Source organism: Thermothelomyces heterothallicus, assembly GCF_042370625.1.
Source record: "Thermothelomyces heterothallicus CBS 202.75 unplaced genomic scaffold P884_scaffold_17, whole genome shotgun sequence".
NCBI lineage: Eukaryota > Fungi > Ascomycota > Sordariomycetes > Sordariales > Chaetomiaceae > Thermothelomyces > Thermothelomyces heterothallicus.
The window spans coordinates 77,008-101,467 of record NW_027192578.1 but is presented as its reverse complement, the minus strand read 5'-3'; the positions used below and the strand labels follow the sequence as shown (position 1 = coordinate 101,467).

Here is a 24,460-nt window from a genome sequence, read left to right as displayed (position 1 = left end):
GATTTTGGCGTAGGCCTCGTTGACCAGTTTCTGCGAGTGCTTTTCGCCGTTCTCGAGTTCCTTGATTCGAGCTTAAGCAGCCTTATCTCTCTGGTCTAACTCCTAGATTCGCTATTAGAGTTGACCAAGCTAGGCGAGCAGCTGTTCGGCTGTAACGTTGGTAGCTATATCGATGTCGAGGTCGAAGTCACCTCCATTCTGAACTATGATAGAACAAAGGGAGTGATAGCAACGTGTGACGAACCTAACTTAGACTTCTTCTGAAAGGGTTTAGACGAAGGTGAGTGATGTGGGACAAATGTATAAGTCGTCTAAGGGATTTGGTGAAGCCAAAGGGTTTATAATAATACTATAGTTGTCTCTTTTAGTAGTATAATGCCGTTACGAGTACTATAAGGAAGAGGTTGCTATCACTGGTGAACTCTAGAGTCTACTAGAACGAGTGACTATCTATATATATATATAACCTTCCTGGATTACCTTGATCAGTCCTTGGTTAGTGATCCTGGTGAGCTGCTTATCGCGATCAGTGACTTTACGCTGATCTTGGTGATCGTAAGCTAGCGTATGGTAGGGCTTATAGTGCTCCCTACGTTATGATTGGTTCTTCCCGTCCTTCCGGCTTGATTGGCCTATCCGTGCCGGTGGCCTAGGCGGCATCTGCATGCATATTTCCGTGACATTTGGCCTCTTTCTCTTTAGCCTTTAAACGACGTTACTTATATATGATACGATCTATTATGCTATGATTAGTGATATACCTCTATAAGGGAACGAGAACCTATAAGAAGAAGCTAGAACGCTAGAACTATTATAAGTATAACCCTAACGTATATAAGCCTTATAATGACGAGATTTTTTAATTATTTTATATACTTGGTTATACTCTATATAATAAGAATATACTATTACTATAAACCTATAATTAGAAATAAACTAAGCTAGATACTTATAACGAATAGACGCTTAGGACCTATATACGTTAGATAATATAATTAATAGTATAAAGGATAATAAGGAACTAAGGAGAAAAATACATATAAGGATTGCAAGGGATATTAGTACTATTTAAAACAGCCTAAAGAGGGCTTTCGGGTCGAAAGCCTTAAAGGAGGGGCATCATATCACAGAAATATATATATAGATGCTACCTAGGCTACCGGTACAGATAGACCAATCAAGCCAAAGGAACAAAAGGGCTAATTATAATATAAGAAGCGCTATAATCACTACGCTTACCAGTGATCAGGGTAATCACCACTATACAATCACTTACAATCACCGTGATCAGGAGTAATCACCAGGGTTATATATATATATAAATAGTCACTCGTTACGGTAGACTCTAGAGTTTACTAGTGATAGTAACTTACAATCATAGTACTCCTAATAGCATCGCACTACTGTGAGAGACAACTCTGTTGTTATGAACCCTTTGGCTTTACCAAATCCCTTAGACGACCTGTACGCTTGTCCTACACCACTTACCTTCGTCTGAACCCTTTTAGAAGAAGTCTGAGTTGGGTTTGTCATAAAAACTGTGTTAAAAAGACTGTAAAAAAATTACTATAGCTGTAGAATACTTATAGTAACGTGGCTAGCGATTTTTTTCTGTTGTATAGGCTTAAATGCGCGTGTGTAAGCGATTTGTGGTGGTTATGGTGGTTGGAATTGATTGATCGATCGATCGATTGATTGGGTTGGTTGGTTGGTTGGTTGTGTGGAAATGGAAAAGTGGGCTGGCTGTAGTGTGGGGAAAAATATGCAGGGCCAGAGGGTAGAGGCCGCGAAGCGGCCTGCGCGAATCCCTCGTAGTGTAACAGGACTTACGGATCCGTATACACATAGTTAAACATACACTCGGAACGGTGCTTGCACTCCACGTTTGCAGATGTTCCTTACAGTCTCGTATCCTTTCCCGTCAATTTTCCCTCCATCTCGGACTGCTCATGAGTGATTTTGCAACAGGCGTAACGCTTGAAAACATCTCTGTGGCCGCCAAACTAGGCCATTTTTGCAGTTTTTGGGCCTGCACACCCCCTCCAAATGCGGCTCTAACGTTATCTGCTGTCAAACTTGCGGAGGTAGTGTAGGAGCTAAGACCTCTCTTAAGTCCGCAGCGGGTCGAGGAAAGGCGGAAGTTCCAGGGCCCCGGAATCTGTAGGAAAAACACCGAAAATGACACCTTACCTAATCCATGGAGAGCTTTACGAGCCTACTTTACTGTACGGACGTACTCCTGCAAGTTGTGGCAGGTGTAGCGAGGATGGCAAAGATGGTGGGGAAACCGAGCCTCGGGGTTTCACCGGACAACCGGGGCATACCCGCACTGCTACAACCGTAGAAGTCCGTACTTAGCTTAATGCCACTTAAATCCGGGCTCAGGAGCTAGACGGAGTACGGATTGCACACTATCAAGTCCGAAAGTACGACGGATCTAGGAGTAAGGCGATATCTATAAAGACCTCGTACTGCAAGGACATCGTAACTGAATCACCCTCATTTGCACAGAAATACGGAGAGAAGACAAAACAACAGGGAGGTAAAACGCTACACAGCTCCTCATCGCTCCAAAGAAACAACAACCATGGTCTACACGGTTCAGGGCAAGCAAGTCGGCAACATTGGCTACGGCCTCATGGGTGAGTTTCCGGACACTCATGCCGGGATGCCCACTTTTTGGAGGCCCCGACCGGATGGCTAATCAGCACAGGCCTGACATTCCGCGCGGACAGGATCAGCGACGAGCAGGCGTTTGCCTCCATCAAGGCCGCCATCGAGACCGGCTGCAACTACTTCAACGGCGGCGAGTTTTACGGCCCGCCCGACAACAACTCGCTCACACTCCTCAACAAGTACTTTGCGAAGTACCCGGAGGACAAGGACAAGATCGTGCTCAACATCAAGGGCTGCGTCGCCCCGGGTCTCCGCCCCGACGCCTCTCCGGCCGGCGTCAAGGCCAGCGTAGAGAACTGTGTCCGCTTGATCGGCGACAGGGGCCTCATCCACCAGTTCGAGCCGGCCCGCAAGGACCCCAACGTCGACATCGAGACGACCGTCGCCGCGCTGAAGGAGCAGGTCGAGGCGGGCAACATCGGCGGCATCACGCTCAGCGAGGTCAGCGCCGCCACCCTCCGCCGGGCCGCCAAGGTCGCCAAGATCGAGGCCGTCGAGGTCGAGCTCTCGCTATGGTGCACCGAGCCGCTCGAGAACGGCCTCGCCCGGGCGTGCGCCGAGCTCGATATCCCCATCCTCGCGTACAGTACGGAATAAGATGCCCCGGATTCCGTTTTTCCAGACAGAAGATCTGCGGCTAACAACGGCGCGCTCGACAGGTCCTCTCGGCCGTGGAATGCTCACCGGCGAGATCAAGTCCTTTGACGACATCCCCGAGGGCGACTACCGCCGCATCATCCCGCGCTTCCAGCCGGACGTATTCGAGACCAACCTGCGCCTGGTCCAGGAGGTCGAGAAGCTGGCGGCCCGCAAGGGGGTCAAGCCGGGACAGGTGGCCATTGGCTGGGTGCTGGCACTGAACAAGAGGCCCGGCATGCCCAGGATCATCCCCATCCCGGGCGCGTCCCGGCCCGAGCGGGTCAGGGAGAACGCGGTCGAGGTGGAGCTGAGCGACGAGGAACTGGCCGAGCTCGACAGGCTCATCAAGGAGCTGGCCCCCGTCGGCACCCGGTACCCGGAGCATGGGATGGCGCTGTTGGACACCAGTACTGAATAACTAACTGTGGCTAGTGTAGCAACAGATAATCTACTCGCTAAATATAAATGAGACTTGTGAAAAGTGCAATGAGAAATAAGCAAGTACAATGAGAAACAAGCAAGCGCAATGAGAAATAAGCAAGTACAATGAGAAACAAGCAAGCGCAATGAGAAACAAGCACGCTGCACAGGCAGAAACAAATGTGTTTTGACCTGCGGTTGCGCTACAGACCCACAATCTCTTAGCTGCGCAGACCCTGCAGTTTCTTTGGCAAGACAGCCACAGCACAGTGTGTAAGACGCTGCACCACCGTGCCTTCCGACTAAGCTGCTCCATCAGGTTTCTCAACAACCCACGAGGAGAATCCGTGGTCCAGCCCGACTACCAACAACGCAACGGCGCGCGGGAAATCTGACCAGAGAGTCCTGCTTTGGTATCCACCCGAGCACAGTACCGATTATACTCCGTATTATTGCGACCCAGAACCGGATAATACGGTCGCGCCCCAACACCGCACACAACCCGACGTCAGCGGCACCGAGCTTTCCCATTAGAGAGTTACTACCTATTCTATCCTCCAGCACACCGAGCCCGAAACACCACCCACGGAGACTTGCGCCTGTTGCCCGATTCCACAGCGCGACCGTTGCCCACCATGCCCACCCAGTGGGTAGACTGGTCGAAGACGACCCGGTCCAAGGACTACCGGGGCTCCGGCTCCTTTGCAACCTTTCTCATCATCGGCCGTACGTCCACCAAACAAAACAAACCCGCCACCCCCCCCCCCCAAAACCACCATAACGACCCCCTTGCTGTCCCTGCGACCCCGTCAAGCTAACTTTGTTTTTTTTTTTCTCTTCCCAGCGGTATGTTTCGCTCTGGGCATCCTCTTCGCCTCGTTCCCCTACGACTTCCCGCTCCTCTGGACCTCGGACCCGATCCCGCCTTCGTTCCTCGACCACCTGGAGACGCACCTGCGCTTCATGCACCAGTCGCCGCCGCTGATTGCGCGCATGCTGCACATCATCGTCTTTGTCGGCTTCCTCGGCTTCTTCATCAAGCTGTTCCGCCCCTCCGAGGCCAACGTGCTCTTCGACGGCGGCAGCCTGATCCTCTACGTCATCGGCGCCGGCGTCTACCTGAGCAACATCGTCAAGGGCATGCGCGCCGTCAGCCAGCCCGGCGGGCTCGCCGCCGCCGAGACCGCCGCCCGGGACGCCCAGGACGCCCTGCGCGCCGCTGCCGCCGCCGCCGCCTCCGGGGCGGGCACCGGCGACGCGCCCGGCCGCGAGGGCGCCCGCTACGACTACCACTACCAGCACCACTCGGGCCCCATCTCGGGTGAGGTGGTGCTCGGCCGCGAGGACAGCCTGAGGGTGCTGAGCGCGAGCCACGTGATATTGGCACTGGTGCTCGTGGGCGTCTTGGTGTTGCAGGCCGGCCAGTGGTATGCGGAGCGCAAGGAGGCGGACGAGGTGGCCAAGCTGGAGAGGCAGGAGGCCGAACGGAAGGCCGCCGCCGCGGCTGCCGGAAGTAAGAAGAAGCTGTGAATGGACAGGATGTCTCGTCGGCTTTTTGGCTTGTCGGCTCGAAAAAAGAAAAGGAACATAAAATAAACAAAATAAAAATGAAGAGTTGGATTCGGGTGAGGTATAAGAGAATGGGATGGGTGGTTGTTTTACTTTAGAACCTCGGCTGAGTCTGAGTCTGGCTACGTATTGTTCTTTTTAATCGACAAAGCGGAGCTATGTTTATTTCAGCTCGCCATCATACTCTGCAGCTGGCCGGATAGAACATCGTGTCTTCACGTCCTGTGCCACCTCCCGTCACGAGTATGGGAAGAATGGGGGCTGCCCCAGGTTAAGGAGATGGTTTTCTGATGTTTCAGTCCTGGCCGCCTCCATGACGTGCGCAGTAGATCGACGCCGTACGCATTATTCGTACTCTAGAACCCTTAACTTACCCTTCTACCGGTCTGTTTAGCCCTGAATCGTTGCCCAGGTAAGATGGGTTGGGTAAGCGGAGGAACTCGCGTAGCTCAGTGGCATACGCGGTCAAGCACGTCGGAACAGAACACGAAATGTTATTGATGTCTAGAGCTAAAAAATAAGGTGATATGTAAAAAGATGTACAGCTCGAAAGGTAAGCGCGGCATTCTGGTACCAAGCCAGGGTATAATGTCCCATCCTTCTATACATATAAGATAATCCCAGTGACGGCGATGCTGATGCCCAAAACAAAACGATGCAGCAAAGGAGCGCCTCATGTAGTAGATCAATCAATCCAAAACTAAAGGGTCCCAAATCCAATCCAAAAAGAACTCCGGTTTCAATGCGACATATAACAAGAGACACGCGGACCACAGTCAGAGGAGGTATAGGAAGTCAGCGTTCGCCGTGCCAGCATCAAACGCGCGCTGCCAAGGGGACGGAAACCCCCGGGGGGGGTTGGGGGGGGGGGCCACATTGTCACCGCCGCGACAACGGCGGAGCCTGACCACCGTCGCGGTCGTAGCTCAGGTAGGGCTCTCCGCGGTCCATGCCGGCCATGCCGGCATTGTCGAGCATCTGGGTGAAGCTGGTCATGTTGCTGTACCTGCGGGCGGCGTTGTTTTCCGGGGTCCGGTCTGGCGTGATGTTGGGGTCGGCAAAGACGTTGATGCTCACCGAGCTGGGCTCGCGGTTGATCTGCCGGGGCGTCTGCGGCGCGAGCGCGCTGCTCTCGTAGTCGGCGTACGGCATGTCGACGTACTGCGACTGCTCGAGCTGGCCGTAGCCGCCGTACGCGGCGCGGTTGTCCTGCTGCTGTTGCGACTCCGGGCCCAAGGCCGCTGCCGCGGGGACCGACGGCATCGCGCCGGACTCGGGAGAGTTGATCGAGGAGCCGAGGACTGCTCCCGTCACCGAATCTGGCTCGGGTTCCTGGGCATGATTCGCGGGGCCCGATGGTCGAACAAAGTCGTAATCATTGTCTATACTAGCAGTGTTGCTGGCCATGACCGGGCGGCTGATCAGGTTGCCGAAAGACGACGTCGATCGGGACAGTTTCAGCGGGCTCCGGCCTTTCCTCTGCCCCTCCTCCTTCTTCTTCCTCCAGAAGAAATAGAAGGCCAGGGCGGCGGCACCGATGAGGACAACAGCCGCGGCAGTCACACCACCCGCAATGGCGGCTACCGGCGGACCGCTGCTTGACTTGGTTTCGTCGTTTGAGGATGGTTCGCCCGTCGCGCTCGGGGCTTCAGTAGATTCGGTAGGTCTGGCGGTTAGGTTGGCGCCGTCCGTCGAGGTGGCCGTCGCGCCGCCGCCCGTTGTCGTGGGTTCTGGTTTCTTCGTCCTGGTTTGTATCGGGACCGCATTCTGGTTCTGGTCCATGGCGCACTGGCCGTCGATGCATGAGTAGCCGAACGGGCAGCACTGAGTGCCGCAGCGCACCAGAGTTCCTCCGAGAGCAGTCGTCTTAATGACGGCATCCGGATTCGCCTCGCCGTTCTGCAGCTCGAGGTCGCAGGGGACCGGCCGAATCCTCCGGCAATCAGACCCTTCGGGGCAGCAGAGAAGAGTCGTGTCCCCGGCGAGAGCGATGCAGGTCTCCCTGCCCTTGCAGCAAAAGTAGTCGGGGAACTTGGCGTTCTCGCAGCGGAAATAGTTTGGAAGGCAAGAAGACTGTCGCGCGAACAGCTCGTCCATCGATATTGCCGACGCGACCGCGGTGTGCACGGCAGCTATTGAAGCCGCCAGGAGCGCGAGCCGGCGCTTGGGCATCCTGACGGAGGATTCTTGGGCCGCCTTGCTTCCGTGACTCGTGCCTGTGGGCGGTGGTTTCGTTGGTTACCTGGCAGAGAGGATATTATCAAGCGGCTCCAAGTCGGCGTTGAACAATGGAACTGGACCCGAGAAGGGTGGGTCGCGCCGCTTCGACAATAAAGAGGCATAAAAGGGCGAGATCTAAGAAGGATGAGCAAGGCGGGATTGACGCCCTCAAAGACAACAAAGCAGTCCCTTGTTGTCGACGGCGGTGAACAAGCCGACGTCACTCTCAGAACACGGCAAAGCATGAGAGGGAGACCAAGACACGCGCGACGAGTACAAGCCCGGCAGAGAGGGTGTTTCGAGGAAGGAAGGGGTCAGGAGCCGGGACCCGAGGCACTCGCCATGCGGGTATATTCGAGGCAACACCAGGCGAGGGTCAGGAAATGCTGCCTCAGCGCAGAATCATGACGCATCTCTGCATTGTTGGCCACGCACAAGAAACAAAACGCAAAGGCTCGAAAGACTGGTCGGGAAAACGACACCAGGCCGCCAGCCCGAGACTGGCCAGGCCATTTCCAGGGTGGAGTGATGGTAGGGCAGCGGAATCAGCGAAGGTCCAGCGAAGGGGAGATCGACTGGCCGCCGGATGGCCGCGGACCCTGCCGAGAAACTCGGGGTCACGTCAGTCGACCTGATGGGCAGGGGAATTCTTGAGCACCAATCGTCCCGTGAGGTCTCCCGATGGGGGGGATGTCTGATTGCTTGCAAGATGCATTGGAAGAGACTGGACAATGTGGTCCTAGGCAGATCCCTGTCCATTGCCTCAAAAGACCAGAGAATTTTTTTTTTTTTTAAAAAAAAAAAAGAAGGTGCAATGTGCTGCGTAGAACTTTCGCTTCGAGCGAACCTGGACAACAGCTCAAGCGAACCGGGGGTGAGGCGGTGCAATGTTGGTTTTGTTTGAGAAATTTGGGGCTCTTGGTTGGTGACAGGTCGATGCGAAGCGCCGATAGCCGTTTGGATGGACCAGGCGACCCTAAGAGCAAGCTTGAGTGGTGAGCAAGCGCTCCAAGAGAATTGACCATGCCCCATGCTGTTTGAAAAACGGTCGGGCTGGGCCGCGGCCACGCTGCTGATTGGAAAGCCTGCACCTGCCACTTCTATTTTCGTCGCAGCGGTTGGCTGAGGATTTGGCGCCAGATCTGACCTGGCTCGTGCACAATAAACCCACCGGATCCACGTGCCACAGCTTTCCTTGTGCCTGGCAGGTTCGCAGGTTGGCAGGTCTGCACAGCCCACTTTACTTGCCGCCGAGGAGCCTCTCCAAGCGCCCGCCTTCTTCTCCGTCGGCAATGAACACTCGGCGGTTCGATGGTTCGATGGTTCGATGAGAGTACCGTCCTCGTCATCTTGAATACCAAGGCGGCCTCAAACCCCGGAACGAGGATGCGTTTTCGCCCTAATCGTACAAGTAACAGCGTCTCATATGATCGCCTGATCGCCCGAGAGCGCCATCATCCGAAGTAGCAGCAGCAGCAGCAGCAGCAGCAGCAGCAGCCCGCCGTTCATCTTGGCGCGTAAAGAGGAAAGGATAAAAAAGAAAGAAGAAGAATGGGAAAGGGGAAAAGAGAACCAAAATACGAGAAGAGAGACGGCCGAGGGAGCCATCAGTTGCAGACTTGCCATGTTCAAGCGACACAGACAGGCGAGCCGCCCTAGCGCGTCGCCGCTGCGAGTATGGTCGTGCTGTCCAAGTCGCTGGAAGGTGTTTTGAGGCAGCCAAAGCTTTCTCTCCCTTGATGCTGTGACCCCCCCATCAGCACATACCACAACTGGCGACAGTTTCTAAGCGCTGGGTGCCGCAGCTCCGAGTATCCAGAACAGTAGCCGTGACCGGGTGACGCCAAATGAGGAGACACCCTGTCGTATTCTGTAACTGTCCCATCTCCTCAGCATGATGCCGCCACCCACGTCGGGAACTCGCATTCGAGTGGCTGATGAACATGGTAGTATTATTCAAAGGGCTTCATTCTTCTTCTGTGTGGGCCATTTCCAGGCGGGTATAAATCACCATTGCTACTATACAGTTTGTCCTCATCCCCTGCGTGACAACTTCAATATCGATCCCGTGGTATATCCCCATCGAGCCCAAGAACCGAAAATCCCCAAAACTCCGCATCATGCATGCTCTCTCAACCCTGTATAGACACCGGGGAGATTCCAGATATTAATAGCTCAAGCAGGGAAGGAAAGGGGAAAATAATCAAGGAGGGAAAAAAAAAAAGAAAAGAAAACTCTGGGATGATGCGGTGCCCGACCACGGCCCAGTCCAGAGACCGCCGGGCTACCACAACTCCCTACCGTTCCATTTACCATCCGACGCATCCATCCTTCCATCATCCAGTGTCGTCCAGTGCAGTTGCAGTAGTACCAATCCTCTTCTCCACTCACTCTTCCCCTTTCCTTCCTCTCCATCACCAAAACCACTTGCCTCGCGGCAACATCTAGCAGCCCGAGTCACAAGAATGAAATGCGCATGAGCGCGAGAAAGAACAGGAAAGAAGGAAGAAACAAAGAATGTTGTTGAGAAAACAAAAAAAGGAGGCCATTCCAGCCACTAGCGAAGCCGCGCGCATTCTGAAGACAGTAATTGCAGATTCGGGCTAGTTATGCGCCTGTAGAGTGGGGTGTTGGGGCCTCTCAAATGAGCAGGTAGTCCCAACCCTTCATCTGCATGACGTCCCGCCAGTGGACGAACTGCTGCTGTTGCGGTTGCGGCTGCTGTGGAACCTCCTGTTGTTGTTGTTGTTGTTGTTGTTGTTGGGGCGACGACGACGAAGAAGAAGAAGACGAGCTCCCCATCGCCGAGGGAGAGGAGGAGGAGGAGGAGGAGGAAGCCCGGGGCGCGTCGTTCTGCAGCCAGACGTCGCGCAGGAGACAGGCGACGCGGCCGAAGCTGCCAAAGTTGGCGAGGTCGCCGAGCTGGGCGACGCGGTCGTCGAAGAAGGCGCGGAAGGAGGAGCCGGCCAGGCTGACGGAGCCGCCGACGAGGTAGACCCAGGCGAGGGAGCGGTCGAAGCCGTTGGGTCCCGAGGGGATCTGGTGCAGGACCGAGGTGAGCTTCTCGACCAGGCCGACACAGCTGTCCTGGAGCGGGGAGAAGCCCGGGACGAGGCTGCAGAGGTAGATGCGGGCGGCCAAGCGGAAGGCGGCCGTGATGTTCTTGCTGAGCTGCTTGGGGCTGAGGGAGCCGTTGGCGTTGAAGGGCAGGACGGGGGCGCCCTCGCCCATCTCGGTCAGGCCGATCTGGTCGCCGAGGACGTGGACGTGCTGGCAGAGCGTGATGTCGTCCATGCCGTCCCGCTTGAGCGCCTCGAGGCAGGCGATCTCCGAGATGAGGTACATGACGCGGTCCTCGCAGCCCATGAGCTCGCGCAGGCCGAGCGACGGGTTGGCGGGCGACAGGTGCTTCTCGCGGTACGTGTGGGCAAAGGTCGGGGCGCGCCCCTGCATGGTGGCGCCGAGGATGTCGATCCAGGCGGCGAGGGTCATGTTAAAGGGCGCCTGCGTCAGGGGCTCGCCGGGGTCCGAGACGATGCGGGGCAGGTCGAGCTTCTGGACGAGCGAGACGACGGCCTGGAAGTGCTGGTGCCAGGGGATGTCCGGGAGCGAGTCGTCGAAGCGGCCGACGCCGCACTGGAAGAAGATGAGGCCGAGGGCGGCCTCGAGGATCTGCTGGTGGTTCTCGTCCCGGTTGAGGGCGTCGCAGAGGGCCGAGATGGTCGCGTAGCGGTGGCGCATGATGTCGCCGTCGATCTCGTCGCCCCGCAGGCCCATGACCGCCTTGTAGTGCTGCGCGGCGATGCTCAGGCAGCAGTGCAGGTAGCCCTTGTTGTTGGCCAGCGCCGGGAGGATGAGGTCCGAGCTGACGGACCCGTGCTGGTTCGACTCGAGGATGGGGAAGATGGTGGGGAGCACCGACCGGACGAAGTGGTCGAGCAGCCGCTGGTCGCCCTCGTCCAGCTCGATGGCCACCTGCCTGGAGGCGGCCGCCGGCCCGTGGGAGAAGTCGAAGAAGTTGACGTTGAGCGTCTCCTCGGTCAGCGACTCCCTCCGCTCCGAGTAGACCTGCTCCGTCCATTCGCCTTCCAGAGGGAACGGGGGCAGGACGGTGCCCGGCGGCGGAGGGGTGGCGTAGGTGCTGAAGGTCGACGTGGTGGACTCGCGCAGCGTCGGGACGTCGTTGATGAACATTTGCCTCTCCGTCTTGACGTCGATCTCGTACGGCGAGTAGGGCGAGAACATGAAGTCCGGGTGCATCTGGGGCGTGAACGGCCCGTACTCGTGCGAGCTCTGCGGGCTGTCGAAGTTGAAGCCAAAGTGCGAGTCGATCGAGGCCGATCGCGCGCGGTCGAGCGGGTCGGAGAAGGTCGCCGACGTCGGGAGCGAGTGCGAGAGGCCCGGCGGCGAGCCGACGGCGGTCTGGATGGTGTGCGTGTGCGTGTGCGTCGACTTCTCCGACAGCTTCTTGCGCTTGATGATCATCTTGATCTCCTCCTTCTGCTTCCTCCGCATGTCGTTGTTGCTCCACCACATTGGCCGCTTGTATTCGCATTGCAGGCCGAGGTGCCTGCATGCCGTGCATATTGGCGAGCCCTCATCGCACTTCTTCCTCCTTAGCCTGCAGGTGTAGCACCCTTTATTTTACACCACCAATGTCAGCTTTCACCCTCCCAATTTGCCAAGCAGGCGTGTCCGGGAGATGTGTGTAAGACAAACCTGTCCTTGAACGGCGATGCATCTGGGTCTTTTGCTTAGGGTTGGCGTTGCCACCAGCCTTGGGGGCCGGCTTGGCCTTTGTTGTTGTCGTGGTAGCAGCGGCCATGTTGACTTGCGATGCCTTCATGTGCGCTCCTTGGTGGTTGGGGATTTGTGTAGACATTTGTACCCTCCAGGGGTGTGGGGTGAAAAAAAAAAAGGGGGGGGGGGGGGGGGGGGGGGGGGGGTGGGAGGATGCGTGTGATCTGACCGGGAAGAGGGGGTGAACTCCGGGGCTGGGCCGAGCTCAATGTCCCGGCCAGAATACCCAGGGGGCGGGGGGTCAAATCGAGTTCGCAAGAAAGGGGGTTGGACGTCCCAAGTGCCCAGCTCCCTAAACTCGAAAGGTCGTGGGGACTATTAGATTACCGTATCGTCGTCGTGAATGAATGACTGGATCCGAGCAAGTCCGGCTTGCGTATGAAGGGATCTGAACTGTGGGTAAGGCGATGAAGCTGCCGTCAAAGATGTGAATCTGGTTGGACGGTCGAGTCGAGTAGCAAATTAGAAAGAGAGAGTATGAGTGAGATAGAAGAAGTCTGTTGACTAGGTTGGACTGGACTGGACTGGACTGGACTGGACTGGACTGGACGACACCTGGATCTCCAACTTTCGTTCCTTGGGCCTGCTCGAGGAGAGGGAAACCACCTAGGCCAGCTCGAGAAGTGGGCAAATTCTTATATCTAGATTTTAGCCCAGAATCGAGCTGACACCCAAACCTTCTCTCAGCCTGCAGTGATCTGGCTGTTTCTATTTTTGAACATCGTGGGCTAAATGACTGCTTCTTGAAATTTGACCCATTTTTGGGATATTTGCCCACTTCCAGCCCCGGAGGACCTGCATGTGCGTTCCGTCCCGTCGATCGAAACAGGGTCGGGCGTCTCCCTGTGCGTGCATTCGCACTTTGGTTTTTGGAGGGGGGGGGGGAGGGCAGGGGACAGGTGGCAGGGGTCCAACGGGGACCCTCATTGGTGCCAGTAGCGGAAGCGGCCACTCGGCACGCTTCTTTTCCTCGGAAGGGAACAGCCCAATAGTGTAGTGGTGTAGAGGCCCCACTGTGCTCTGCAGTGAATGGGCGGGTGGCATGGAGCGAGGTCGCTGCAAGGCGGCAAGGGTGAGAGCCTGCCGAGCGATTAAACAGGCAGCTCAGAGCATGTTGGGGTCAGCACCGGCCGCCTGCTTATTGGCGCGCGGACCAGGCCCGCCTGCAGGGCACGGCAGCTCATGAACTTTGTCCATCCACACACGACAATGGGGGGTTGTACCTGGCAGGATGGACTCGGGTTAATGCCACCCACCGGTTTGGTTTGGCTCATCAGCATCAGAAGCCAACCATGAAGAGCGGCCACTCTTGTTTTGATGACGACGACGACAACAATGATAATCATGATGATGATGAACTGAGGGGGCGTGCACTGGATGGCGGCGAGCCGTCCCCAAAAAACCTTTCCCCACGACCGAGAGGCCGAGGCGGCGGGGAGAGAGGAGATGGCCCAATGGTGTCCGGTCCGGCCCTTCCTCTCCAAGACCCTGCAACCTTGGCATCAGGAGGGAAGCTTCCCAGCTGCGAATGGCGCCGAACACCAGTACAAAACACCACTCTGTATCCGTACTGTACTGTACATGCATACAGTGCAGACAGATTTCACTATTGCGCCTTTCGCTCCCGGACGGTAAAGACGTGCGTACGGGTTCCCGCAGTTGCTTTTGTCTATGCCTCGCTGCTGAGAAACGGCAAAGCACTGCTACCCGTAGGTCTACACCAGGGTAGCCTGCGGGAGAGAACCATGGACTTGTCGATGGTCTTAATTTCCCGGAGGGATAGTGGCCTCTCCGCATGATTTCGGCATCAGTAGCTGTTGATTCTTAGATGAAGACGACAACGAACTTGCCCATTCCGAGGCCCTAAGATCTGAACAGCTCAGCAAATCAGCGATGTGCTCCTAGAAGTCAACGCTGGGCGGGATTGGCCAGGTGCAGAATCGGGTACGGATTATACTATCCACCAGCAGGGAAAATTTCTGGTTGTCGTGTGGTTACATGGCGACGGATGTATTCGCTCGCGGATTCATGCTACCGTCGCTTCATTAGCAGTGGACGGATCGCACATTCCCTCGTGGCCCCCGCAAAGCAATCTGCCCTTGTTACGAAGCTCTCGTGGGAGCGGCGTAGCATCCCCGACGGCCGCCGGACATCGGGTGCGAGGGCAAGCAAGCCTGTCGTGCGAATTAGTGCGCGGGCGTGATGGTTGCAGGAAAAGCGACAAAGACCGGTTAAGGACGTTGATTCGATGGGGCTCGGTGGGTCAGGTGTGACGGCAAATCGCTCGTTGCATATCGAATGCGGCCCGAGAGGCGGCAACCAAGCCAGATTGGCTCGCGCATCAAGATCAGCCAGGGTTGCGGGCAGGGGATTGATGCGCTAGCGGACAACGCTTGGGCCAATAACGCGGGAAAACGGGCGCGAGACCAGATGGGCCGGGGCCAGGGCACCCAGACCCTGGCCGGATGATCTGCCTTGGATTGGAGGGTGCCTGTCTTGGCAACGAGCCTGCCATGAGAACCGTGGAATGGAGCACGCATGGGCGGCGTGGTCGAGAGAGAACGGCAAACTGAACTCGGATTTGGCAGGTACACACGCCCGAAGTACGGATGTACATACTTTGCACGGCTGATGACGGGAAAGCCTGCACCGAGTTAGACCTGCTAGCGGCAGCCAAGGGATATTCGGCATTTCGGTGCGAGAGCAAGGGCCCTACCGAACCCGAGTTCCAGTTGCTGCCTACATGGTGTGTATGTATGAAGGTTTTCAGACTTGTCGCAAAAAGAAAAAAGAAGAGAAAAAAAAGAAAAACACAAACTGGAAGCCAGAGATCCCCCTACAAGAACCAACATAACCGCCCGGTTACTGGACATACGCTCTGTATTTATACTCTGGTTTGCCTACATTATGAGCATTACACTAGATATTGGAGGGTTGAGGCTTAGGCGGATCCACAAGTAATGGTAGGAGTCCTCGGAGGATTGTGAAGCCTGCGTGAATAACGTTATCTGCTTGATGGTAGTAATAGCACACCGAAATTCGGACAAATTGGGCTAATTAGCCGCTCTGTATCCATTTTGGGTCTATTAGCAGCTCTGCAGCCTATCTTCGGATGTGACAATAATTAACCCACTTGCATGTCTAGGCTAATTATATTAATCAGCCTACACTATGGTTGGTCTCTATTTTTATTCTTACACAGCATCCTATCGAAACCAAATTAGCCCTCGATATCCTGGCATAATTATCCCTCTATACTTAGAACTGTATCTTGGTACAAACTGAGTCCGTTGCTACAATCTGGCTCCGATGCACTCACTATAGGCAACTCGCACAGTGCTGCCATCGCCGAGACCTCCGATGTCGACGCCTCCTCTTCCCGTCTCAGCAAGGTGAGGGGAAGGAGCCCGGTCGGATTTTCCCTTGGCCGCGGTTGCCGAGCGGCACACCCTCCTATCTATGTCGCCGTCCACTTAAAGGCGACTAGCTTATACTATTATCCTGGTAGGCTTGAGGATTCCTCGAAAGAGCATGTCGTTATCAGGGCCGCCGAAACACTTACTCGGGTCACTCCTATGTCTTGACAATGGTCTATAATGGCGGGGGATCCGATCAATCGACGACTCGGTTAAAAGGGGGGTGTGAACCTAACAAGGCCCCCCTTGTTCTGCCCTGTGGATTCCACTTGGTGTGTAATTAACCCTGCTCCCCGTGCTTAGTTGCAGATCCTTATGAGAACTCCGGCTTTTGGACGGCGCCCGTGCGTCCTCTTAAACTTGGCAGAGCATGAATACAGTGAACGCTACAAAACCTACGAAAATCATTTGCCCCGTTCCGCTAGCCACTATATCAAGTAATGATGCGCCTCAAGCCCCAAGCTATAGGCCCGGCTGAAAGACCAGACCTTGTCGTTGTCTGCGCCTTCCTTGTATGGCCGTTGTCGAGAGCCCGTCAGATCCCATGACCAAGGCACTGGCAGCTGACTCGAGATAAAAGCGTTAGCAAGTTAGCGAGTGGTGGCGGAGAAACAAAGAGCCCGGGAACATGTTTAGCAGTCCGAGACTACTGGCAGGACTCGTGTTTCAAGGCCAAACATGGCTACCTCTTGCGTACAAGTAAGACATACACTACACTACCCGTGGTTCCTGTGTTAGTGGCTCCCCTTCCTGTTTGGGAAGAAAGCTCGGGGAAAGTGGGTCTGGTCAACGCCGAACCCCTCACGAAATTTTCAATGGACAACATGGCGGGGGAGAAACCCACTCGGCGATGGGATCAACATGGATCGTGCTGACTGCCCACACTGCACTACTCTACGGAGTACGGAGGCACGAAGATCCGAGTATGGGAGGAGTCTGCTCAGAGCACACATAGATGCGATCAGGAAACTAGAACAAAGACATCACACCCTCAAACGGGCCAACGCCCGAGAGTTTAATTTTCTTTTCTTCAAGTCCTTGGACCGGGAGCGGTATCCTCGGCACCTCACAATACTTTTTGTAATCCCGCGACCAAGACCACACAACACGCGTAAGAAGGTAGCCTCATTTTTAGTTTTTAGGTGATTAGTCACCTGGTGCAAAGTTCCGGGAACTCGCTCTCATTCGACCATCCGGGAAAGAGGGGTTCATTGGCGGTGCGACGCTACGAACTCTGGCCCCTCCTTCGCTGACCAGTCATGCTCTCAAGACTGCTCTTTTGAATGTGTCGTGATATAAGCTGGCCACCCACCACGCTTGGCTGGCCTCTCTGGTCGCAGACCCTGAAAGTCATGTGAATGGAAAAGAAGAGGAGGAAGTGTGCCTATCACCGATTCGATATTCAAGATGCTTGGAGCGCATGAACAAGATGGGCATTGAAAAGCGACGGGCCGCAGAGGTCTCATCCTTGACAGCATGGATAGGTCAGAGGCTATCCCCGGCCTTTCCCTCAACGGGAAGTGGCAGCATGCAACTGTGCACGGAACTCCGTACAGTAAACCGAGAAAGCAAGGATGGCAGTTCCGTGGTCCGTACCATAAATCTATAAACATTGATGGCCTACAGCATTGTAAGGTACTTAGCTTTAGGTTTACCACGTCCATCTTCTTCTCCACTAGGCCAGTTGGGCATCAACGAAAACGGCACCTTTCGAGAACCTACGTCTGGCGGCCAGAAAGGAACACTAAAATGCCCTTGATATCAGGTTCAGGCGGTCACCGACAACAGAGTAGGTACATGTAGTATGTGCACATACGGAATACCGTGGATGCAAAGAACCGCTAAGTTCACTGCATGTGTGTGGGTGGGCGATATTCTATTCCCTAGCGCGAGACCAACCGTTGACCGCCCCACGCGAGATCTATTGTTCGAGGTATGACGAGCACGTTACATGCTTCGCTTACACTTGAGGAGCTCTTCTAAAGCCTGGAACAGGAGGGGGAAGAGTCCGTAAGTACCCGCGGATCGGAAACAAGGGTAGGAGACACAGGCCGGCAGGCGCGATGCCAGACACCGGAGCGCTCTAGCGAATGTATGTACTGTACATCAGAAAACATCACGAATTCTTCCCGAAGCTCGCAGGCGTGTAGATGACATTCGGAGAAGTCGGTGTGTGCACTATCCCACGTAGTGCAGCAGCAATCCCTGGTAGTGACTTACCAGGCGAGCGAACTCTCACCCCTCTTTAGACAAGGAGTCCCGTGAGCATTAGCCGAGAGCTCATTGAGGGGTATTTCTCTCTTGACTCTTTCGACGGGCAGTCTTATTTTACGGCTTGAGCCTCCGAATTGGCCGACCGATGGAGCTTCTAGTGGAGCTGATAGCTTAGACAACGCCTGTAGCATCTGGGAAAGCATACGTATTAATTGACGCATTTTACTAAGAGCGTCTAGTACACAATGAAAGCCTAAGAGGACTCAGAAGCGGGGCAATGTCGCTCAAGGCAAGCAACCCCCCCCCGTTAGTGTGTAAGATGACGGCTGCAGAAGGGGTTGTGGCTGTCTGATCCCGAAGCCAAACAGTTAGCTCGCGATTGCTGTTGGACTGGGAGCACAAGACCAGGTCCTGTGCGATACAAGTAGCTCTCATGCTACTCGGTCATTGGTCGTTGTAGTGCACATACCTAATATGCCTGTACTGTAAATGCTCATCGATGTAGTTAGTGGGACCACTTACATGAGGAAGTGGTTCTCAGTTAGTTATTTCCCAGAAAGCTGAGAGGTTACGCGGGCAAACGAGGCTGGCAACGCTCAAGCTGAGGTCTGTCGTGAGTCGCCACGAATCTCCAGCTGCACCATCCCCAGCCGCAGTTTTCTGAGCCTTACTCGGGCATAAACTGCGCAGATCACGATATACCTCCTAGTCATGTGCCTTCTCGAGGGTCATTCCTTGCCCTCTTCTCCCAACTGAACGACAGAGCAGGGCGGGGTAGCCGATAAATAACTAGAGGCTAGGCTTGCATATACATTGGCATGCGGATATATGTATGACCGTCTATTGTATGTTCATCCGTACGCAACCGAAGCAGCGAACTATTTTGCTTGGCGAGTGGCGGGAAGCGGCCTTGCTGCATCCGAAGTGTTGTGGCTTCACGGTGACCGCAACTTCTGGTGCAGACGGAGACACGCCGAGCTAGTTGCCGATCAGGATTCCTCCCGTCCTCCCGTAGCCAATTGGTTCTGGCATTTTCACAGACACCACGGAAGATATTCGGTCCCGTAACGGTGTGCAACTGAGGTGATGACGGCATACGGATATACCTCGGAGCGTGCGCCGGCGGCAGAGGCGGCAGGTCTTAGAAAGCTGTTCTAGGAGGGGGTTGGAGAGTGGACAGTAGAACCTACAGCTGACGATGGCAGTTTATCGATTTCGATTCGGAATCCCCCCAAGTGTATGCATGGTAGGGCGCAAGACCCGGACACTTGGGAACTGTTGACGTAGCGTAGGCGGCCGCCGTTGAGGTCGGCGGCCTGACAGAGTTGAGGCGAGATGCGGCCAGGTCGACCGGCGAAGACGCCGAGCCATGGCAACCGCTTCTGCATATTCATGCACTCATTTGTTTGTATGTATGTACTTCATTTGTACTTGTAGTACAGGGTGTCCATGACTTCGTGGTGGCTTCATCTTGGCGGAGCGCAGCGGGAGGCGCGTGAAAATATCGGCTGGCCAACGGTCTGCTCGGCTCCTTCCCGCTCGACGCCTCGATGGGCCTTGCATGTGCTGTGTGTGCTCTGGGAAGTTCCCGTCAGATAAGGCTAGCGCGAATTCATGGGCGCTTACTCTGTAGGCCGCCTTTTTTTTTTGGATTAGATTCTGGAAATTCAACCAATCAGAAGATAGGATTGTCCGATAATGGCAAGCACGGCAGGATTTGCAGCCCAATGAGAATCGCAGACGGATCCTTTTTCTTTTCTTGTATGCCGCTTGGTCACATCCGGACCTGCCCCGGCGAGTGAACACTGGTCAGTTCGCCCCACTTCTCTCCCACAACACAAATGGCAGGTACCCGTGCTTCTCCCACCACTCGCGAGGCAGCTCGAGTCTTGCATGGATGCAATGCACCAGCGTGGCCATCCCGCAGCTGCCCAACCAGCCCTCGACTTGCGGCCGACTGGGCGCTCGCTCTGCTCGAATCTGGTGATTTTCGTACGTCTTAGCACGCACAAACTGCTATAATTATAGTACCCTAAGCGGGGCAAATGCCCGGGCAGGGCGCGAGCCACATTGGCCGAGAATGGCTGACCAATGTCAACGGAGGCATCGGTAGCAAACATGGAACATGGGGAAACAGGGCGGGAATGACGGGAACGCTGCGACCTGGACGCTTCCCGCAAATGCCGGGTCTCTTGAGAGCAAACAGTGAATCCGCGGGCACGGAGTAGCCCTTCCACCCTCCTACACTCCGGTATAGTGTAGCGCTGTAGTCGAAGTCGGCTTCCATTTGCACCTGGCAACCCGCCTAACCGCCTCCCCTCCCCTCCCCCCCTTCTTATCCCCCCCTTCTCTCCTCTCACCCAACCAAAACCGATATCACACGTATTGGCCTCAAGCGCGCTTGTCATACTCCCTTAGGGCACCCATTCCAGTTGTTGCTCGTTTCTTTTCTCCCTCGTACATACACTGGCCCAGTTCTCCGCTGTCGGTGCTATGCCGTCCCGACTCAGATCATAATCGGTCTTTATGTGACTGACGCCAGTTGCGTTCCCACTTCGGCGCCTGCGCATGCGCATGCATCTCGATGCGGTGAGAGCCGACATATACGCAGTACAGACATACATAACCTCCTGTGGGCGCCCGCCCCCACCGTTCAGGTCCTATCCTCCTGGCTTTGGCTCTCGGTAGCCATTGAGCGGGCACACGAAGCTGGACCTCGTCCTGTCCGCTGTCGGAAGTGGCGCCGGCATCACGGGTGTAGCAACAAAAAAGCGACTTCGAAATATCTTGGGAGGGTAATTGTGAGTATATACTAGAGGGCGCCGGCGCCGGCAACATCGGCATCAACATCGGCATCAACATCGGCATCAACATCGGCATCAACATCGGCATCAACATCGGCATCAACATCGGCATCAACACTAGCACATAGTCGTCCGCGACGACAAAGCACCGACATGGTACGCTCATCGGGCATTGCTGCCTTTGGATTTCGACCAAACAGCTAACTAACCACGGCCACAGGAGACGGTACAGGTCGCCATGATGGAACGGCCGCCGCAGGAGATGCAGGAGAAGGGGCGAGGGCGAGATATCTTTTTCTCGGCAGCGAGGGTAAAGAACCGGCCGTACTCGGTATACACGGAATTCATGGAGTCGGACACCGAAATCGAGCAGGGGGATGACCAAGAGGACGACTCGGAAGTGTACAGCGAGTTTGGGGATCTGGAGGGGATCGAGGATGGCGACTGCTCTCCGCGCATCAGCATCGGCTCGGTAGGTGCCCCGGACCTCAACGGTCACAGGCATGTTTGGGGTAGATTTGCTCACTGATGCGCAGTCGGGGGGGCAGAACAGCTTTACGACAGTGTCGACGCACGACGAAGTACAAACACCGAGCTCGCTACGGCAACCCCCCTTTCCTTTCGACCATGAGCCAAAACAGCAAGTCGAGGGCCCGCGAGGACCTCACCTGTTCCGCAGCTCCATGTCCTCGGCGCAATCCATCGAGCTTCAGCATGCGCTCTCGCTCTCGCCGATCACGCCGCAGGATCCGCACATGATGGACCTACATCTGCAGGACCTTCACCTCACTTCCCTCCCGCGGAAGAAACGCGACACAGGCCCATTTCAGTTCACGGACGAGGAGCTCGACACATCGACCCTGCCGAGCTGGACCCCGGAGATGGTTGCCCAGCAGATGCTGAACGCCAATATTGAGCTCAGCGCGTGTGAGAAGTTTGTCGAGAACGATATCAACGGCGCCATCCTGATCACACTGAAGTTCGAGGACTTGAAAGAGCTAGGGATCGCGTCGTTCGGCGTGAGGACACAGATCTGGGAAGAGATCCACAAGATGAGGAACCTCGAGAAGCCAGAACCCCAGCCGGAGACGCCCATCGAGGACAAGCCGGACAAGAGGGTGAGGAAGGAGCTGCGGAGGCAGGAGAGTGGCTCCAGCAGTCGAAGCAGTCGGAGGCAAAAGCCGCGGCTCAAGGTCAACGATGTCATCTCCCCTCTCGAGTCGGTCTCCATCGTAGGCATTGAACAGGTCTTGCCGAAGCCTCACCACTGCTCCAAGGGCGAGAACTGCGCCAAGTGGAGGCGGAATCAGCGATTGATAGAAGCCTTCAAGAAGGACCACCCCTTCATCCACGACAACGGCATCATCATGATCGCCGGCGACCCCGGGAACCCGGAAACGGCCGAGGCGATCGTGTCGAGCGACGACCTCCGCCCCGTCTCGGACGCCGTGCCGTCGGTGGTGGCCTCTTCGGATGTCATGGGTCCGGGGAACATGCCACCGCTCCAATATCTTCACGAGGCGACGCTCCGCAATGTTCAGGAGAGAGACCCGCAAGAGAACGTCCGCCACTTCCTCGACTTCCAGCGCCCACACGCCAATGCCTCGAGCGAGGTTCCCCCAACCCCTCCCTTCGAGATCTTCCCCCAGAACAACAGCCAGAAACCCACACCCGCTGCGCTCCGGAACCTCCCGAAGCTCTCCATCCCTTCGAAGCCCTCGGTTGCCGCTCCCGGGCAGGGGCCGCAGCCGGCACAGGCCCGGTCTGCTCGTCCCGCATCGCAGGTCATCCCGTCCTTCCGAGAACTTAGTCCGTCGTCCGACGAGGGCACTCCCACGCCTACGGCGCCTTACCGGTTCGGCACTCCGTTCTCCGACATGGACGTCCCCGTTACGGTAACAGAGCTCCCTCCGGTCTCGCGCGACTTCTCGCAGTCCGTCCCGCCAGACATGGCTTATCGCCACAACCCCGCACCTCGCTCCACGTCCCGCAATACTAGCCGCCGGCCGTCCTTCCCCGTCATGCCGGCCCTGGACGAGAACTCGGTTGTTACGCCCGCCACCAGCACCTCCTCCTGCAACCGCTCTTTCTCCCAACGCGTCGGCCAGCGCCCGCTCCAGGCACCCCCGCGCGCCCAATATCCCTGGACACAAACCGAGCGCCCAACCCTGGAGAAGGCCATCCCGCCACTTCCGGGCTCTGCGGCCGCCACGGCCGCCACTACTGGTGCTAGAACAACCGTCTCTTCCCGCAAGACAACAATGACGACGACGACGACGACCACCACCACCACCACCACCACCACCGCCGGCGGTGGTATCAACGGCACCACCGGCACTGTCAAGACCGTTAACATCAACGGTCGCCTCTCGCCCATTAGCGACAAGCCCCAAGTCGACATGACGGGCGGCGAGGCCATCTCGTACCAAGGGCTGATGCGCAAGCGCAAGACCAAGATGCTGCGGCACGAGTGGCACGAGCACTTCTTCACGCTGCGCGGGACGCGCCTGGCCATGCACGACAAGGCGGCGGCGGCGGGCGACGCGGCGGCCATGAACAAGACGCTCGAGTACATCGACATTGACGACTACGCCATTGCCTGCGGCAGCATCGCAGGCGGGTCCAAGCTCAACGCCGCCTTCAAGGCCATGCACATCCGCCGGGCCGGCAGCGGCAACGATGACGCCAAGGCCAAGGGCGACGTCGGCGCCTTCAGCTTCCAGCTGATCCCGCAGGACAACAAGGGCGGGGTCAAGCTCCGAAAGAGGGAGAGCGTCGCGCCTGGCGGCGGCGGCGGCGCCGCCGCCTCGTCGTCGTCGTCATCCTCCTCCTCTTTTTCCTCCTCCTCCTCTTCGGCCGCCGGGGCCAACAAGGGCAAAGACGCGCCGCCGCCGATCGAGGGCGCCGTCAATGGCACGGGCAAGACGCACCACTTCGCCGTCAAGAGCCGGGACGAGCGGATCGATTGGATGCGCGAGCTGATGCTCGCCAAGGCCAGGAAGCAGAAAGGGGAGGGCTTCGAGGTGGTTGTGAATGGGAACATGATCTAAGGGGAGGGACGGTAACGGAGAGCGGTCATTGCTTGGACGGTGACGACGACGACGACGACGACGACGACGACGATGACGACGACGATTGATGATATTGATGGGAGGTGTGCAGCTTTTGTTTTGCGCAGTGGTCAGTTTGTCTGGCTCAGTTCGCACGCCATTGCCCTTCCATTACCTGGATCACGATCCTTTACAGTTACTTTCTCCTTTCCACCCCTAACTTCCATCGGTTTTTCCAGGGTTTTCTGTTTTTGGTTCGTCGCGATGATACCTGGCTTGCTTTCACCCTTCATACCCCTCCTTCACAAGATTTCCTAACCTTTCTGTTTACTTCTCTTCAGGGCGATACCTTGGATGTCCTGCATGAGCCGGCATGGTTTGGCGTTTCTACCTCAGGTTACCGACTAGGGACGATCGGAAAGTGTAGATAAGGTTGATATATGACAACATATTGACTGTATGTACGCTCGTTTCATGGACGGAAGAAAATGAGTCCTTGTGAAGTCGGTCTTGTTTGGATAAGAGGTAGCAGTATTAGTTAGCTGAGAATCAAAAGTATATGTATGTGTCTCATTCAAATTTTAATCATTTCGTAAATGCCTATGTGTGCTGATTTGCGACTTGCAGTCTTTTCCTCCTTCTTTTGATTCCT

The 24,460-nt window shown here is 56.0% G+C and overlaps 6 protein-coding genes across 6 annotated transcripts; 3 read left to right on the top strand and 3 right to left on the bottom strand.

The window, feature by feature from the left end:
* Positions 1-2,379: 2,379 nt before the first annotated feature.
* Positions 2,380-3,831, top strand: P884DRAFT_286058 (NADP-dependent oxidoreductase domain-containing protein). Its single transcript, XM_069443807.1, has 3 exons — positions 2,380-2,642; positions 2,714-3,262; positions 3,336-3,831. The coding sequence occupies exons 1-3, from the start codon at positions 2,588-2,590 to the stop codon at positions 3,731-3,733; spliced, it is 1,002 nt and encodes a 333-aa protein (XP_069296116.1). The 5' UTR covers positions 2,380-2,587; the 3' UTR covers positions 3,734-3,831.
* A 243-nt stretch (positions 3,832-4,074) lies between these two features.
* Positions 4,075-5,633, top strand: P884DRAFT_286057 (Shr3 amino acid permease chaperone). The gene is made up of 2 exons (XM_069443806.1): positions 4,075-4,461; positions 4,580-5,633. The coding sequence occupies exons 1-2, from the start codon at positions 4,371-4,373 to the stop codon at positions 5,263-5,265; spliced, it is 777 nt and encodes a 258-aa protein (XP_069296115.1). The 5' UTR covers positions 4,075-4,370; the 3' UTR covers positions 5,266-5,633.
* Positions 5,634-6,183: 550 nt separating this feature from the next.
* Positions 6,184-7,476, bottom strand: P884DRAFT_204196 (uncharacterized protein; the record flags this gene model as incomplete). Its single annotated transcript, XM_069438557.1, has 1 exon — positions 6,184-7,476. The coding sequence occupies one exon, from the start codon at positions 7,474-7,476 to the stop codon at positions 6,184-6,186; it is 1,293 nt and encodes a 430-aa protein (XP_069296114.1).
* A 1,436-nt stretch (positions 7,477-8,912) lies between these two features.
* P884DRAFT_39166 (uncharacterized protein) lies at positions 8,913-9,399 on the bottom strand. The gene has a single exon (XM_069445862.1). The coding sequence runs from the start codon at positions 9,148-9,150 to the stop codon at positions 8,947-8,949; it is 204 nt and encodes a 67-aa protein (XP_069296113.1). The 5' UTR covers positions 9,151-9,399; the 3' UTR covers positions 8,913-8,946.
* A 669-nt stretch (positions 9,400-10,068) lies between these two features.
* On the bottom strand, positions 10,069-12,504 carry P884DRAFT_39177 (fungal-specific transcription factor domain-containing protein). Its single transcript, XM_069445863.1, has 2 exons — positions 12,494-12,504; positions 10,069-12,161 (listed from the first exon to the last, which is right to left on the bottom strand). The coding sequence occupies exon 2, from the start codon at positions 12,058-12,060 to the stop codon at positions 10,165-10,167; it is 1,896 nt and encodes a 631-aa protein (XP_069296112.1). The 5' UTR covers positions 12,061-12,161; positions 12,494-12,504; the 3' UTR covers positions 10,069-10,164.
* An 8,407-nt stretch (positions 12,505-20,911) lies between these two features.
* Positions 20,912-23,808, top strand: P884DRAFT_270918 (uncharacterized protein; the record flags this gene model as incomplete). The annotated part of the gene is made up of 3 exons (XM_069442392.1): positions 20,912-20,914; positions 20,979-21,230; positions 21,295-23,808. The coding sequence occupies 3 exons, from the start codon at positions 20,912-20,914 to the stop codon at positions 23,806-23,808; spliced, it is 2,769 nt and encodes a 922-aa protein (XP_069296111.1).
* Positions 23,809-24,460: the final 652 nt, after the last annotated feature.